The sequence below is a fragment of the Anoplopoma fimbria genome, chromosome 11, assembly GCF_027596085.1.
Source record: "Anoplopoma fimbria isolate UVic2021 breed Golden Eagle Sablefish chromosome 11, Afim_UVic_2022, whole genome shotgun sequence".
NCBI lineage: Eukaryota > Metazoa > Chordata > Actinopteri > Perciformes > Anoplopomatidae > Anoplopoma > Anoplopoma fimbria.
In genome coordinates, this window is record NC_072459.1 from 18,789,512 (window position 1) to 18,808,147 (window position 18,636).

The following is an 18,636-nucleotide window of genomic DNA, read 5'->3' on the forward strand; positions in this document are numbered from 1 at the left end:
TGTTTGACATTTACAGAAAAGAGATGATGAGAAATAATTAACATGACATTGGTGCTGCATCTTAATGGTCTTATTTATATTTTTAGCCGAATAATAGAAAAAGAATTCAGAGCTTTTAGAAAGGTGGCAAATAAAGGTATAAAATTATATAAAGTTATTATTATTGTGAATGAACTGATATGGCCTCTTTCTAATTGTTTGTTGTCTTTTGTGTCAGTACATACAAAGGATTCAAAGTTCACCGGTCAGCATTATCTCATAACCTAGTAACAGTCCAAACACACACATTATAAAAAGGTCCAGCTGGCTCAGAATCAATACCATGATGCCCACAGTACTCTGTTTGTTCTGGATAGAGGTTTTTATCTTGTGTAAACTGAGCCGGGCAGAGCAGGAACCCCCTCAGAAGTCCTGATTGAGAAGAAGGGGCTCAAGGCTGATAAAGCATCCAGATAGTTAATGATTACAGCAGCTCTTCATACTGCCCTGTGTGTCAGAGGGGACAGACAGTAAGTGTGTTTTGGTGCTTGAGCGGACAGCTATGTCGGGGCAGCGTGTGTGTGTGGCCGAATTTGAGAAAGAAGCCAAGAAAGTTCTTCCTAAAGCTGTGTATGACTACTACCGCTCAGGAGCTGATGAGCAAAACACTCTGGCTGACAATGTCGCTGCATTTAACAGGTACAACACACACACACACACACACACACACACACACACACACACACACACACACACACACACACACACACACACACACACACACACACACACACACACACACACGAGAGGCATTCGGGCCTACTCTCACCGTGTGTATGCACAAATCAGGGATTCATCAATATTTTCTAACCTGAATATGTTCTTAATCTGCAAACCAATTTAGAACTGCCTCACACTATGCATGTGCACAAATGATGGAGGTCCAGCTGTCTATCTAATGTAAACACACACCACTTAATTAAATGCATCTGATATTAAAAAAGCATTCATTAAAGAGGCTTTAATAGACAACAATGTTGAAAACCTTTCATTTACGCATCGGCCAAATGTATTAAATAACTACGAATTTGACGCCCTTTAATCCTTTCATCATTTATTGTCAAAGTTAAATATATATTTCGATTGCTTTTATTGAGGTTTTCCAATGAAGCTTTGAATGCTTGTCGTTATATTTTATGACGCCATCACACGACAAAAAAAGTAAATATGATTTGATGTTAGTGGGGTTATGTAAATTATGTAAAATTAAATAAATAAATAGTTTATAGTGCTGTTAGATTTCTGCAAGACCGCCCAGTTAATACAGCAGTGTGCTTGCAAATGAAAGGCTAAATGCCAAGGCTAATACAATTATGAAATGAATTACATATGGATGAAAGTTTTGGCTGGATGTCCTCTCTTTCACCCTCATTTCTTTGACATATCATACTTGTGTTTGTCCAATAATTAAGTCTGACATCTCAGTCTGAGAAATAACATTTTCCTTGTCCTCCCCCTCCACCTGTTTTCTTCTTTTTTCTCATCTGTTATTCTTTCTTTCAACCCAAACTTTAATAATGAATTAATTATTATTGCTATAACAGCATGACTTTTTTTTTTTTTTTACCTTAGTAACAGCCCATATGTCAAGTGACACAACGTTCACGTTCATTTGCCTAAATTTTAAAGGAATATTTGGGATTTTTTTAAGTGCTGTTGTTTGAGGTACTATCCATAGTCAGTGTTTTACCGACAGTAGATGGCGGTCGGCACGCCCACAGCTTGGGAAAATAGACAGGAGCATGGAAGTAAAGCAATGTGCTAAAGAGGACGGAGGCAAATGTGTTCAGCTGTTCTCTTCCAGGAATGTCAGCTGAACATTCTCAAGGTAAAGCTATGGGCATGACCTATGCACCTTCCTATGCCAACCTGTTTCTAGAAGTGTGGTAAGACAAATTAATTTCACCCAACCCAAAATAAAAAATGGTTTGGTCTACTTCATAGACGATTTACAATCTAATACTGTTATGCCATATGAAGAACATGTAGTACATTCATTTCATAAAGACTGTTATAGACAACATTGAATTGGGCTAGTCCCAACAACAAAGACACATATGAGACACAGGTGAAGAGTTTAATGATAAGGCTAACCGCTTCACTGAACAGGGTTACAAAAGACATATAGTGTAAAAATCACTTCAAAGAGCTAAGTCTATAAATACTAAACATTTACTTCAATCCAAAAAAGGAACCACACCAGTCTTCAAGCTATTTTGTGACGCAACGTAGCGAGCAGGCATCTCAAATCAGAAACTACATAAAAGGCAGTTGGAACATTCTTCAGAATGATGCATCTCTCCAACCACAGAATCAACTATGTTCTCATTCACACGTGCACTGGGCGGCTGTGGCTCAGTGGAGAGCAGGGTCGTCCTCCAATCAGAGGATCGGCGGTTCGATCCCTGGCTCCGGCAGTCCATGTCGATGTGTCCTTGGGCAAGACACTTAACCCTGAGTTGCTCCCGAAGGCTGTGCCATCGGTGTGTGAATGGGTGTGAATGATTAGAGAGATCCTGATGGGCAGGTGGCACCTTGCATGGTAGCTCCTGTCATCAGTGTATGAATGGGTGTGAATGGGTGAATGATTAGTAATGTAAAAGCGCTTTGAGTGGTCGGAAGACTAGAAAAGCGCTATACAAGTACAGTCCATTTACCATTTACCACTGACCCTGAGTCAGGTGGCACGGAGCTTCCTTCCCCCTCCCACACCAACAACTTGGCTTCAAAAGCTCGTTGGGAATTTTAACTGTTGCAGTCATTGTGATAATGTCATGATGTGTCACTTTCAAGATGCAAGCTCCTTTCGCTCACAGCACACATTAAATAAAACTCTTTGCTAACTGCAACATCACATATGATGATTACAGACTAGTGCCCCTGTGGTTGTTTCTTCAAAAACTGCATAAAAGAAAACTAAAAGACAGGATTGCAGAATATAAAAATGGCATCCGCACAATGACTATTGATTACGATATGGCATTACATAATGTGCAAACGGTACATGGCAACCCTAACACACTTAAAGCTATAGTGTTAGAAGGACATCAGAGGAGGTGACCGCCTACAAATACTACTCTTACGCGTGATGTTTTTGGTGGTACAACTGGTTGTACATCGGAAGCAGGGTGAACAACCCAAAAGGAGGGGGGGGGAGAGCCAGAATTAGGACTAAACAGCCGGGACCTAAGGTTATCCCACTACCCAGCCTGCTCCTGGCTAATGTCCTGTTGCTGGAAAACAAGATGGATGAAATGAGACTCAGTAACAGGAGATCAGAGACTGTTGTGCACACATCTTAACTGAAACCTGGCTTCTCAATAACATCTAGGATCACGCTATTTCACTTCATGGGCTGACTGTATACTTTGCAGGCAAAACACAAGACTCTGGTAAGAAGAGGGGAGGCGCACTGTGTGTTTACATCAATGATGCTTGTTGCTCAAATGTAGTCAAAGTCAATAGACAATGTCGACGATGTCGACATTTTTAATGCTTAGATGCCGGCCAGATTATCTGCTCAGAGAATTGTTGTTGTTTTTAGAGATAAGATAAGATAAGATAATCCTTTATTAGTCCCGCAGCGGGGAAATTTGCAATTTGCAATTTTTGTCGCTGCCGTTTACATTCCTACCGATGCAAATTCAAAAAAGCATTGTACAGAATTGTGTGAGGTCATCAGCAGACAAAACAAAACAACCGGATGGTATTTTTAATTTAAGCTTACGATTTGAAACAAACAAACCTAACATCTGTTTTACCTAAATTCCACCAGCATGTCCACATCTCCACCAGAGGAAACCTCCCCGTCCCCACATTGGATAATTAGATCATGTTTCCATGTTGCTGCCTAGTTTGACTGTTTGATCTGAGTTTTGCAAGCCTGCTGTCTTGTGATGGAGAGACACCATTTACATAAAGTTGAGGTCAAGTCATGATTATGCAAACTCAGATGTGGCAAATTGTTGTAGACACACGGCCGGAACTCTTGCATTCCATAGAAAATGAATAGATCCATCAACTTTATATACGTCCATGGATTTGGTGTACCTCCACCATGTTTCCAATGGCAACACCACTCCACTAAGCCGGGCCACTTGTGCCTGTAAGTTTGTCTTCTGTGTTGAAATCATATACTAACCTAGGCCTACTGCATACTACTCAATCATTATGTACTGCATACTGCCTATTAAAGCAATGATTAAGTATGATTTTACCAGCAGTCTGTTCACACTCGGGGTTCACTGAAGCTGGGACAGTTTCAAGGCACCCACTAGCCTCTCTAACATCTCCTTCAACAATAGCAGCAAATTTCCAAACAGGCGTTATGGATTAATTGACCACATATTAGAAATGTAAACAATTACTGTCTTAATAAGGGGACATGTTAATAGCTTTTATTAACAGTACTAAAAACATTCCTTCCAAAGTAAAACTAGTATTACTACAAAGTAAAAGTTCTGAATCCCTAAAGGCATTATCAGCACCATGTAGGTATATATACTTAATGTTTGTTCAAGGTGAAGCTTTAAATTCAAGTGCTGAATGGTTAAATGAACAAGAATTAATGAAGGAGCCTGAGAACAATGCCAACAATCCTCTTTGTTCTAGTCTTCATAACGCCACGTTAACTGAACGGTCCTAAAAAGTCAATTCAAGAAGAGCCTCCAGCAGGTTAATGATTACAGCAGCTCTGCTAAGCACAGCTCCCCCTGCTCAGTGTTGTACACTCATCAACTGTGCATTAGGTCCAAAGTCCCACTTCATCTGAGCCATTTCAAAACAAAATTAATTGCATTTATTGTGAGGACACAATGAGCTCACTGGTGTCACCAGAGTGTTGGTTGAGCTCTGGTTGTTTTATCATCACTGTTCTACTGGTTCAATAACATAACAGCATTGGTACACTGATCCAAATGATCATGTCTCTTGTGAAAAATGAAATATAGTAATCTCAGATAACACTGGGTGAAAAAAAACCCACTTAGCACAGTGCTGGCAACTCTTTCCCAATGGAAGTAGCTAGCAGCACTTACTCCAAAAGGCTTTATATCTAACGAGAAAGTCGCCAAGTCTGCAACACTAACCACCCATCCTTTCAGGTCTCCCTCAAAAAACCCTCCACCAAAACTATCATTATGAATATAGATGAAGATCAAGGCTGTGATTAGTAGCCTTCTCAGCGTGGGGAAAGACTCCGGTGACGTGCAATGAGTACAAGGGAATGAGTGAGCGTAGGTAGTCGTGATGTTATTAGAATAGCTCAACGCTGATAAGCTGATCGATGACAGAGTGACAGGAGGAGAAGCTCAACGCTGATGGCTGGCCAAACAGCGTCTATCCCGAATATTTCACCTGATTATGTTGAAGCATCTTTGAGAATATTCGCGTCTTAAGTCAAACTTTACATGTAAACTAGAGACTAAAATATTAGCTTCGCTTTTGGTGTGAACGCAGCATTAAGTGCAAGTTTCATGTGTGGGCCATATCCCATTATGTTTTTAGAATTTGTCAAAGCGGGCCAATTAAAAATGGCCGTAGTTTGGACACCCCTGATTTAGAGCAACAGATATACAGCGTTCTAAAGATGCAGCTCAGCACAACAGTCAATGCCACATCCAAAAGGCCACATACACATCTAAGGATAACTCACATACCAGTTCACTGACAACATTTATCTGGCAACAGTAACTTTGTAACTGATTACACATCCGTTTTGTAACTTAGACCTGAAACAATACTAACATGTAGCATTACATACAGTATATATCATATTCCACTACAACATAAGAACAGCACTTATCTAGTGCATGGATTATGATTCCTTACAGGGGCTTATTTTGTTGCACAAATTAAAAACATTAGTCCTGTGATTCAATACAATTCTATAAAGCTGCAGCACGTCTGGTGTTCAATCGCCCCAAGTTCTTTCACACAACTTCCCTTCTCCGTTCTCTACACTGGCTCCCTGTAAGAGCTCGCATCCAGTTTAAGACTCTGGTGCTAGCCTACAGGGCAGTGAAAGGAACAGCTCCTTCCTATCTCCAGGCCTTGGTCAAGCCCTACACCCCGCCCGACCACTTCGCTCTGGGCCTCGGGGCGACTGGTTGCCCGTCGCTCAGAGGTCCCTGCGGCCGATCCACCCGGTCACAGCTTTTTTCTGTCCTGGCCCCTCAGTGGTGGAATGAACTCCCCATGACGTCAGGACAGCAGAGTCGCTGCCCATCTTTAGGCGCAGGCTGAAAACTCACCTCTTCATGAAGTACTACCCTGAGCCTTCCTCATAGCACTTATTGCATTCGTATTAGTTGTTGCACTTACTGTATTCGTATCAGTTCGCTGCACTTATTGAATTCGTATTTGTTTACTGCACTTATCCTATTCGTAGTAGTTTGTAGCACTTATTATATTCGGATTAGTCTGTTGCAATTATTGTTTTCGTAGTAATTTGCCTCTGCACTATACTTTTGCTCTGGCTTATGCTTTAAGATGCTTGTTTAAGAAAGGAGATGCACTTATGACTTCTGGTGACTAGTAGTTCTCTTGAATACCTATGTTGAATACACTTCCTGTAAGTCGCTTTGGATAAAAGCGTCTGCTAAATGACTGTAATGTAATGTAATGTATATGTATTCATGACACACATTTGTAAGATAGCTAGATATTGAAATACAGCAGTGCTAGGCAACCCAAGTTCTCATCCACATCACACCGTATGTCCTTTCTTGTAATATACTTGGGAAATAATATTTTGATGCTTGATTCATCCCTGACATACTATGCAGATATATGTCCATACCATAAGCATTAATTTAGTCTAAGAGAGACATCTGCTCACGTGAATGCTGGTCAGCCATTTTTTCAGCTTCATAAGAATTCTGCCCCACTTCTCCCCTTCTCTCACCTGGCTCAAGTCGTTCATTGATTACATCAAAAAATGAAGATAGGTCATCACTGTATATTACTGTATGTCTCTATTGTGGTGGAGAGTTTAAGTTGGAAATCAGTTAACTGATTTTGAAAGATCTGGTCAATAAATGCATGTAGTGATAAAGTAATGACAAGTGATCCAAAGCTTAGTCCGAAATTAATTTCTGCAGAGCTGACTGTGTGAAGAGGTTTTAAAAAAACAAAAAAACGTGTACAATTGTAAATGGTTTTAAATCACTAATGATGTGTGTGTGTGTGTGTGTGTGTGTGTGTGTGTGTGTGTGTGTGTGTGTGTGTGTGTGTGTGTGTGTGTGTGTGTGTGTGTGTGTGTGCGCATGTTTGCGACAGGTGGCAACTTGTCCCTCGGGTGTTGAGGGATGTGTCCACAGTGGATCTCTCTGTCTCTGTGCTCGGCCAGAAGCTTAGCATGCCTGTCTGTGTTGCAGCCACAGCAATGCAGAGGATGGCTCATCCTGATGGAGAGACAGCTACAGCAAGGGGGTACACACACACACACACACACACACACACACACACACACACACACACACACACACACACACACACACACACACACACACACACACACACACACACACACACACACACACACACACACTCACACACTCACTGGAAATACATACTGTAACTTGGTATTATAGTGGTACGGCTGGCTCTACAGAAATATATATAAAAATGACTGTTGACCCAGCTGTAATGCTAAATATATCAGTATAAATAAATATACAGTACCAGTCAAAAGTTTGGACACACCTTCTCATTTAACTACTTTGAAGAATCTAAAATATAAAACATATTCTGGTTTGTTGAGCATTTGTTTGTTTACCACATAATTCCAAATATGTTCCTTCATAGTTTGGATGTCTTCAATATTAATCAACAATGTAGAAAAAAATAAACCATTGAATGAGAAGGTGTGTCCAAACTTTTGACTGGTACTATATATATATATATATATATATATATATATATATATATATATATATATATATCACACATATGCAACATATACACTTTAAGGCAGGCAGGAAGTAAACCCACCAACTGTGGTCCGCGCACACTCTACAGGCAGCGTGGCAGTCTCTTGGACATATCGGTTCCTTTTCAGGGTCTGTGCTTGCTGGAACGACACAGGACTTGTGAAAAAGTGGATGTGTGTTAAACCTGACTCTCTTCTGGGCTTGGTACACCTACATCTCTATGTATGCGCAGGGTTTCTACCGCTTGTCTTTTAGACACCTGCAGGATTAGGCCATGGCTCTACCCAGTTCAATTACGTACTACCTGGGTAGGCTGGGCGCCCCTACATACAAAGTGTGGCGGACTATTTTTTAAAAAGTTGGTGGGCTGCTGCAACTAACCTTTAGTTGGTCAGGATCATTGTGGTTGGGTTGATGTTATGCAGAGCAGAGCGTGCATTCATTGGGCTCCACCCATTAAACCCATAGAGTCCAGTAGAGGGTAGGTTACAATATTGTAACCCTAGCTCTATAGGCATATGCGGAAGCCTCTAACTAGATGGCCCTACCACTCCTACACCACTCACTGAAAGGGTGTAGCTCAGCAGTGGGGTGTGCTGCCTTATACAGTACCAGTCAAAAGTTTGGACACACCTTCTCATTTAACTACTTTGAAGAATCTAAAATATAAAACATATTCTGGTTTGTTGAGCATTTGTTTGTTTACCACATAATTCCAAATATGTTCCTTCATAGTTTGGATGTCTTCAATATTAATCAACAATGTAGAAAAAAATAAACCATTGAATGAGAAGGTGTGTCCAAACTTTTGACTGGTACTATATATATATATATATATATATATATGCAACATATACATATATGCAACAAACATATAAAACATATGTGTGTTGAATGTATATATACCAATATATACCAATATGTGAGTTAAAGAATCACATCATTATCGGGAAGGAAAAAATGGTAATCTTGACATCTCTAATGTAAAGGTTTGAGGCTAATTCCAATAAGTAATAATAATATGTGTGTACCCAGCATGCCGAGCAGTGGGGACGGGGATGATGCTGAGCTCCTGGGCCACCTCCACTATAGAGGAAGTGATGTCAGCAATGACAGCCTCAGTAGGTGGCGTCATGTGGCTGCAGCTTTACATCTATAAAGACAGAGAGCTCACACTGTCCTTGGTCCGCCGGGCAGAAGAGGCGGGCTACAAGGCTATCTTTGTCACCGTGGATACGCCATACCTGGGAAGGAGATTGGATGACATGCGCAACCGCTTTAAACTGCCCTCACACCTGAGGTAGGAACCAAACACAACAGAAATAGCAGAGGGAAATGAATCACTTTCCAACCTCCACCATGGATGGTGTGTGTGTGTGTGTGTGTGTGTGTGTGTGTGTGTGTGTGTGTGTGTGTGTCAGTGCGTGTGTGTGTGTGTCCTCAGCCTCTCCAACTTCTCATCAGCCTCCCTGGCTTTCTCTGAGGGAAACTATGGCAATGACAGTGGTTTGGCTGTTTATGTTGCCAAAGCAATAGACCCCTCTCTCTGCTGGGATGACATCACATGGCTTAAAAAACATACACACCTACCAGTGATTTTGAAAGGGGTCGTTAATGGTATGTCAACACAGACACAAACTCCTATGCAAATATTAGAATAAAAATTGCAATCAATCAACTTTTTTTTGTTTTCTGGTTCAAAATGAACTTGTTCAGCAGTGTTTGTGTGTGTCGTCAGGTGAGGATGCCGACCAGGCTGTGAACTATGGTGTCGACGGAATCCTGGTGTCCAATCACGGAGCTCGACAACTAGATGGGGTTCCTGCCACGGTGTGTGTGTGTGTGTTTGTGTGTGTGTGTGTGTGTGTGTGCATGAATTGTTCTTTTATGAAATATCAAGTACAAGACAGTGTCAACCATCTCTGATATGATGAAATGTATTACAGTCCAGACAATCAAACATTATTTTCTAATAGTGCTGTACCTTTAACATAATCTCAATCTGGACAATTATGCACTACAGTAATGCCTTAGACTAACATCCATCCATCCATTATCTGTAAGGGTTGCAGTCCCAGCTGACATTGGGCTAAGGCAGGGTTCACCCTTGGCAGGTTGCCAGACCATCAAAGGGCTGACACATACTTTTCAATTAACCTAACCTATCTTTGGAGAAAGGGAGGTAGAACCCGGGGGGAACCCGGGCTGACACAGGGAGAACATGCAAACCAACACAGCAGGGCCGTCCAGACTGGGAATTGGACCAGGGCCCCTCTTGCTGTGAGGTGACAATGCTAGTCACTCAACCAAAGTGCAACCCACTTAGACTTACAATATACTTAAATATAGTATAAAAAATAGTCTTCTGCTAACCATCTAACTACTAAATGGTCTCAGTAATAGAACTGTATGGTGTCATTCCATACCTCTCTTAGCATTTCTGAGTCGTGTTTCCACTCAATTGTCAAATTCATTTTAAGTGAAACTTCTGAAATATCACAAAAAAGATCTAACATCTAACTCATGAACAGTAACTGACAGAGAGAGGAATTTGTTTAAATTGGGCCATATTTATGGCCACGTTTCAAGCTCTCTGGAAACAAAGACAAGCATTCCCATAGTTCATTTAGCGCATCGACTATATTTCAACAAAGGCAAACACCACAACAAACATAAAAGTCTCTAGCGCAATTTAGGAAGGTTTATTGTACGAAGGGTCTATTGTCACATGGCACAGCAACCCTACACTGCTCCAGTACTTTCTTTTTACAATAATGTCAGGTGTCACAAGAATGAAACCACTAGGCTGGCCCTTCTGTGATGACTTGAGGAAAGTGTCATGGAACGCATGGAACACAGAGTAATAAAAGTAGTAGGAAAGTTCGGCATTACACAATTCAAAAGCAGGCAGAGGTCAAAACCAGAAGATGAGGGGAAAAGGCTAACAGGAAGACATCCCAACAAGAGCCAGGCAACGGAATCCTAAGTCCAAAAGATATATATCAATTTTTGTTATCACAGTTTTTTGACAACAAAGGAGCTAGCTCTATTTGCCTTTGAACCGGCCCGTTCCACTGAGTTGACTGAGCACTGCAGGTCTAACTCCATAGAAGGCATGTCTTCTCAATATCACCTGACGTGATATTGTGGATTGTTTGTTTTTTATTTTGCTCCACTTTCTGCTCCACGGCAAAACCAATATGTTAACATGGCTACCTATCAGTGTGGACCTAAAATTACGTTACATTCAGGCACTGGTCTCAGGGAATCGCTCTCCTCAATGGAAATCGTAATGTACTTTACCTTGACAATAAAATATATGAAGTAAAATGTGTTCTGTGTGTGTAGCTCGATGTGTTGGAGGAGGTGGTGCTGGCAGTGCAGGGTCGCTGTGAGGTCTACATGGACGGAGGAGTGCGGCGAGGGACAGACGTCCTAAAGGCCTTAGCTCTGGGAGCAAAGGCTGTCTTCATCGGCAGACCAGTGCTGTGGGGCCTCGCCTGTCAGGTGAAGCACCGCGCCCATCTGGGGTCGCATTGGCCCCAATCACTGCGATGCCTCATCCGTAGAGGATGTTACATCTACTGGCTACCACAAGCTCTGACTACTGGAATTGTTTGTGTGTGGAAGAGTTAAACTGAACGCTTAGGATTTTAAAAAACAGAATTACATTTGCTTATTTGAATATCTTTATTTGTGTTTTTGGAAAGTTAGTTGCAAGTAACAAAACAAGGATCGTTTTTGTTAAAAATCTCAGGCTATTGAAATATAATTTACAAAACAACACTCTCTATTGTGACACACAACTAAGCGAACATGTTATGTGTGTGTGTCTAGGGGGAACAGGGAGTTAAAGAGGTTCTGGAACTTCTTAAAGAGGAGCTGAGACTGGCTATGGCCCTGTCAGGTAACACATACACACACATACATACACACACATAAACACACACACCAGGCATCTGCTTTGTGGAATCACCAGAGACTGTATATAAAGGTGGATGGAGCCACCGTGACCTTACCAATTAGTTTGTGGGCTACCATTTTCAGTTTGGCATTTTGGCCATCACATTACATTACATTACATTACAGGCATTTAGCAGACGCTTTTATCCAAAGCGACTTACAGGAAGTGTATTCAACATAGGTATTCAAGAGAACTACTAGTCACCAGAAGTCATAAGTGCATCTCCTTTCTTAAACAAGCATCTTAAAGCATAAACCAGAGCAAAAGTACAGTGCAGAGGCAAATTACTACGAAAACAATAATTGCAACAGACTAATACGAATACAATAGGTGCTACAAACTAATACGAATAGGATAAGTGCAGTAAACGAATACGAATACAATAAGTGCAGCGAACTGATACGAATACAATACGTGCAACAACTAATACGAATGCAATAAGTGCTACGAGGAAGGCTCAGGGTAGTACTTCTTGAAGAGGTGAGTTTTCAGCCTGCGCGGAAATCACCATCTTGTTTTGGTGGAACCAGAAGATTTGGACCATATTTGGACAAGAGGGTGGAACTAGAGCGAGGCCTGTCAGGGCCAGTTACCGTTGCCAGCTTCCGCTACCGCTAGCTTACGCTTACGCTACCGCTAGTTTCCGCTACCGCTAGCTTACGCTACCGCTAACTAGGTTAGCAAGGTGCATCCGTAATTCAAGTTAATGTGACATTCATTGGGATGGGAAATTTGGCTAGAAAAAGAAAGGCTTAAAACAAAATGTGCTAGCCTTAAAAAATTTACATCCAACTCCTAGTGTCTTAACTGAACACTGAACATCCCTCTCACTTAGAGCGGCCACACCCTTAAGTATGCATACGGTTAAGCCTTAATGTAAATGAAACAAGTGAGTTATAAACATTTATCCATACAGCGGTCATGAACAGGGAATTTAGCTATAGAGATCAAAACAGTTTTTTTTGTACAAGAGTTGAAACAGGTTTGTTTCTGCTGGTAAATTGGTCATTTTAACATCAGAGTGAATGAGGATTAACTCGCTTTGGAACCAACTCAAAGCGGCCATTCGAGGAATTGCAGTTTTTGGCACTTCTGTGTTCTTTTTAAGACACCACATAGTAAAACACCCACCCATCAACTATAATTCTCTATTCTGTGTGTGTGTGTGTGTGTGTGTGTGTGTGTGTGTGTGTGTGTGTGTGTGTGTGCGTGTGCGTGTGTGTGCAGGTTGTCGTTCTGTATCTGAGGTGAGCAGGTCTCTGGTCAGGAGAGCGGAGTTCACCTCCAGGATGTGAGAGAAGAATCTGCTGCAGGATGCACAAGACAATCCATTCTGAAGGATCATTGGACATTCACCTACCAAATTAATTTACTATTTAGTATATTCAGACTTTTTTGTTAATTGCTTCAACTTGTTCTACTGGAAATAATATATTATTTATCTAATGTTAAATTGATGTGTAACACTGGCCAGTGTCTTGAAGTAAGTAAATTAAGTGGCACTAATTCAAATGATGTTTTTGCGAAAGATATGGTCGGTGGATGCATTTTGTGTGTGTGCAGATTCTCACATAGCACGCACAAATATCATTTATATGTCATTTATGATGGGATGCCAGGTAGCTGAGTCATTGTGGGTCACACACTGTCACCAGAACCAGTGGTGAGCTAGCCCAATGTAACCATAAGAGGCTGTGCCGCTATGTGAGTGTTTTGATCCAGCTTATTATACAATTCTAAGCACATCCTTCCTATCTAAGCATAAACGTATTGCGCAGTGATATTGTGATATTGATTTCATTTCTTGGCCAGTAGCCCAGGTATGTCAGACCATGTTTGTTGTGAGGTCCGGTTACCATTTTGGGTGGTGTATGATAGTGTGGCATAATATGAAATTAAATCTTTTTAGGATGAAATAAGCAAATAAAAATTAAAACCAAAGACTGACGCACTGTTATAATGGGGCGATGGGGTATAAAGAGCAAGTATTGTGGATTGGGACAAGGAAGATGTATCAAAATCTGTGCTTGAGGCTGATAAACAGCTAACTTTATAATGCGCTTAATGCTGCTGTGTGATCGAATGTGTCTTAGTGCAGTAACGTTTTTCGTTAAGGAGACCTTGCCCATGTTTGCTTGAAAAAAATATACAAGTAAAAGATCAGAATAAATGTTAAAAGCTGCTTAACCGATCTTTGGTGGTGGCGTTGAGTCTCAAGATTTTTCACTCAATTTCTCTAGGGCTAAGTAACTTCGTCTTTGGATCCTTCCTTCACCAGAATCAGGTGAGTGCTGTCATCCAAGTTCTGTCATCCGTTCATCTGGCGAAGCGGCTTCTGTTGTCTGCTGGCCCTTTTTATTGAAATGTTTGCACCTGAACGCATCAGGTGTGAGTGTAAGTAGGGAAGTGGTCAGCTTCTGTCAGTGTGTAGATGTGTCCGGTCTTCTCGTGAGTGGCTTTTGTGTTTAGGGTGACGCCATTGGTGGGGGCACCCATTTTTAGTTTAGAATTTTTTTATTATTTTTATTATTCAGCTTTAAACCTAAAGTTTCGGAGACAGTTGATACAGATACTATCAGACCTTCAATTTGTGAGGTGTTGAAATAAGATTTGATACGGTAATGGGTTTATGTAAACTAATTGTTCATTGAAGTAATTGTAATAAGTAGCACGACAATATATACATAATTCTATACACTACGAACTATAAAAAAAAATGCACAAAACCTTTATGAGAACTTTCAATATAAGTGCATTATAAGGATAAAGAAATGCTCGGTTATAAAACAAACTTAAATATGTAAACAAAAAAAGGTTAATAAAATACAATTAAAACATGTATTTGTATGTTTATATCTCGGTATCTCCATAGACCAATTAATTTGGTATGTAAAAGTAGACATTTTTATAAGAAAAGGAGATATCACATAGATAATCATTTAAAATGCACAACAGTTAAAACCATCCAATAAACTGTATTCAAACACGGACTGCATGGTGTTTACAGACATTTTGAAATGAAATAATAGATAATAGATACCATTAAATAAATGCGCCTGCAGGTGGCTAATGTAAATCAAATGTAATTATTTTATGATTATCAGTATTAATACTTTTTCTTAAATGGATGCCATTGCCATTATATGTTGACTCATAAGTGCCAAAACTAGAACAATTAAAAAGGAAAAACTACATACAACGTGAGTAAAAGCAAACAAGCATCACACTGTTATTGAAAGCTCAAATTTAAAGTACACTTTAAAAGAGACAAGGAAAAAAGTGTGTAAACTCTCCAATTATGTTATTACCAAGGGGTTAGGGTTTAAGACATGGCATTCCAATTGAATGTCACGGGGGGGCATCTGTTTAAAATAGTTTAAGAGATTCTTTCTTAAAACCATGTATGTAAATATGTAATGGTTAAAATCTTCATATTAAAGTAAAAAGAAAATGTAAACATTAAAAGATTAGTAATAATTAAAATGAACATGAGCAGGCGGGTAGGACAGTGGGAGAATCATTTGTATATTAAAAACACTCTCAAGATCTCCATGGTCCGTCTGTCGGGTGGAGGTTATTATGAAAATTAAATATGTTTAAAGGGCTGTCTAAAAAAAGCTATAGGGCAAATATAGACGTGGAATTTTATCGGGGGGATGTTGTATGGATGAATTTGGATGGTAACTGTTTTGATCGAGAAAATTGGGATGGGAGACAAAACAAAAATAAAAACATATCTATACAATGTTGGTTGTTAAAACATGAAAAATAAGTGCTTTTGAGAGATTAATTAGGTGCTCAAGTCTAAAAAACTCTTAAGTGCAATTAAATGATAAATAAGTGCAAACATATAAAACACACATGGAACACACAGGGGTTAATAAAAACAACAGAAGAGTGTATTTTTATGCATCTGGTTGTAATGTCTGTGATCCAATAGACTCAATGTCTGCATCTAAACTGTTTTGAAAAGTATTATTATTTGATAAAAGTTATTAAATATCTGTCACCTCTCATCCTGTAGATCTGTAGAGATAATAAAATGATGTTAAAATAAGTACGATAAGAATAAGTGCTAAAATATAAAAAAACAAGGCATAAATAATATTATGTACAATTAAAGACAAGGTTAGTAAAACAGGCAATAACACACTAAATAAAGACAATAATTAAAATGTATATTTACAATTTCATAAAATCTGAGGGTAGAGAGGTGCATAAATTAGAAATGAAAATAAATCCAACTAAAATGGTAAGAAAACGAGGGGTGACTGCACTGCATTTCCTCTCCACTGCCCGTCGTTGGGCCGTGGTTCAATGTCTGTTGCTCTTAAGACCCACACTCTGTATATTGTGTGGGCCCTGGAGTTTAAAATGTGCATATAGAACACCGGTTCCTCTTCCACAACATGGAGATATGCTGTTTGACTCTGAGGTTTAGTTGGTTTTTCCTTTCCCCCACGTACAGTTTGTAGCAGGCCCCGTATCTGATGGCCTAAACTGTGTTTATAGTTTTAGGTTTCAGGTTCTGCCCCAGGTTAAAACTGATCCTTGTGGAAGGATTAAAAACATTGGGAGTGACGCATAAAACCGCCTCCTTATTGTTTTTCTCTCTGTTGAGGTTATTGTGGACCAGGATGTCTTTAGGGTTTTTATTTTTCTCGGGTAAGCAGAGATCATACGGCCCCTCTAAAACTTCACTCTCCTCCCCTGACCTCTGGAAGCTCGTCTTCACAGACTTTAAAAACGTGTTCATACTATCGGAGTATGTTACTATCATGGAGACAATCGTCGTGATTGAACTTGTTCTTAAAGAGCTGATGGGGTAAAGGGCAGATACTTCCTTGTTGTGCCTCACTTGGACCAGGAGAGGATGCAGAATTTCTAGTGAATCCAGAAGCAGCATGTAAAGTGTATCCAGGATAAACCAGGTGTACTCCTGTACAATGAGACATGCACTACCACCAAGGATGGCATCATCCTGCCAAACTACAGGTGTGCCAGAGGGTCCACATTGTTTGAGTCCTTCCAGATGGATCTCAACAGGTTCATTCCAGGTCAGTATGAGTAAGTATTTATCAGTGTGGTGGAAATCAAATGTATTAATTTCCCTGTGAGAAATAACCGTGATGAGAAAACTCTCAAATGTCTTTAAGAAATGTATTGAACAGACACTTTTAATAGCTGAATGGATAGAGCCCACGGATGGTTCAGAGGTCTAACCCCGGTTAAAGAGTTTAGCAGAGCATATATATACATTATGACTTTGGAATAGGTAAAAGTAGCTAGTGTATTAATTGTCAATAAACATAAACACAGCTAATAACATAAACATTTTGTGGCTCTCCCTTTTGTAGTTCAATATACTACCACTAGAGGGCAACGTCCACTGCCCGGCTAGCTCAGTCGGTAGAGCATGAGACTCTTAATCTCAGGGTCGTGGGTTCGAGCCCCACGTTGGGCGATAGCATTTTAGAGCATGTGTAGTCAAATGTTAAACAGATAGATCGATAAATTAACGGATAGATAGATATACAGAGAGATTATTAAAGGCATGGATATACTATTATGATCAAGCAGAGAGATTGATGCATGAAAGGGAGTGTTTATGGATTACTGCACACTTGAATGTTCAGTAATCTGCTCATTGGGGCTCACAATCTCGCACAGAGGCCAGACTGCCACTCACAAGGCTGTGTGATCTGTATCAAAATGCTGTGCGCTGTGAAGGTGAAGGTGTCATGCTTCAAAATGGTGACAGCTGCTTACAAGCAAACCAGAGGGTACATCCCAAGTCTCTTATTTGTCATTTCCTCGCTCCTCGATTGAACCGGAAGTCATTCTGCACCGCCATATTGTCGGCCATCCCAAAGTTCTTATTTCGGCTCTGAGGAGCTAGGATCGAGGAGCGAGGAGGGATCTCCGAGGAGCCATGAGCGAGGATGCACGAGGGCATCCTTCCAGTAAGTGTTGTGAGGGCGGACACGCCCCCTCATTGTTCATCAGTTATTTGATTGGACGCTGCAGCCAATCATACTGATCTGATATAGCTCATCATCACTGGAGTTTCATACTAGAGGGATGACAGATCACAGATTGAACAGATGTTGGAGAGTCTGTCTGTTTGTCAGTAGAAGCACTTTTTACATAATTTATCTTCATTTCCATTCATTCATATGAGGCTAATAATTCCTGAGTGTCGGTTTGATGAGTTATGTAATTCCAATTTACCCCGAAACATTGAGCCTAATAAATTAATTCCAGTGTTTAGGAGAAACCATAATCATTTTCTGGATTATTTAATAATGACATCACAATCCGAATTTCAAAACATACAGACGTTAATAATTAATAAATAAGACAAATGCATTCTGCTGGTAGAAAGTCATCAGAAACTATCGTCGCTTCAAGTGACGCTACAGAGGAAAGGATGTCTAATTTCTCTTACAACACATTTCCCCGTCTCCTCTCTCCTCGCATGGTTTCCTTGAGTCTCTCCATGCATCCCTGGTGGGCGGGACTAAGACGCAAGGAAACGACACAAGTGAGGGAATCGAGGATGCAATTAAGAGACTTGGGGTACATCCCAAGTCTCTTAAATTGCCTCCTCGATTCCCTCCCATGCAGAGTGGGAGACACTTTTCAAAACAGGCATCAAGGACCATTTACCCTTAACGCAGTGTCAGATAAAGGTGTTGCAAC

General features: G+C 40.4%; 1 protein-coding gene and 1 non-coding gene across 2 annotated transcripts; both read left to right on the forward strand.

Annotated features, from left to right (window-relative positions):
* The first annotated feature begins 473 nt into the window (after positions 1-473).
* hao1 (hydroxyacid oxidase (glycolate oxidase) 1) lies at positions 474-13,464 on the forward strand. The gene is made up of 8 exons (XM_054607159.1): positions 474-678; positions 7,318-7,468; positions 9,005-9,270; positions 9,415-9,587; positions 9,709-9,800; positions 11,319-11,477; positions 11,808-11,877; positions 13,162-13,464. Exons 1-8 carry the CDS (start codon positions 542-544, stop codon positions 13,227-13,229), a joined length of 1,116 nt encoding a protein of 371 aa, XP_054463134.1. The 5' UTR covers positions 474-541; the 3' UTR covers positions 13,230-13,464.
* A 3,861-nt stretch (positions 13,465-17,325) lies between these two features.
* trnak-cuu (transfer RNA lysine (anticodon CUU)) lies at positions 17,326-17,398 on the forward strand. The gene has a single exon. It is a non-coding gene; the product is annotated as a tRNA-Lys (tRNA).
* The last annotated feature ends 1,238 nt before the right edge of the window (positions 17,399-18,636 follow it).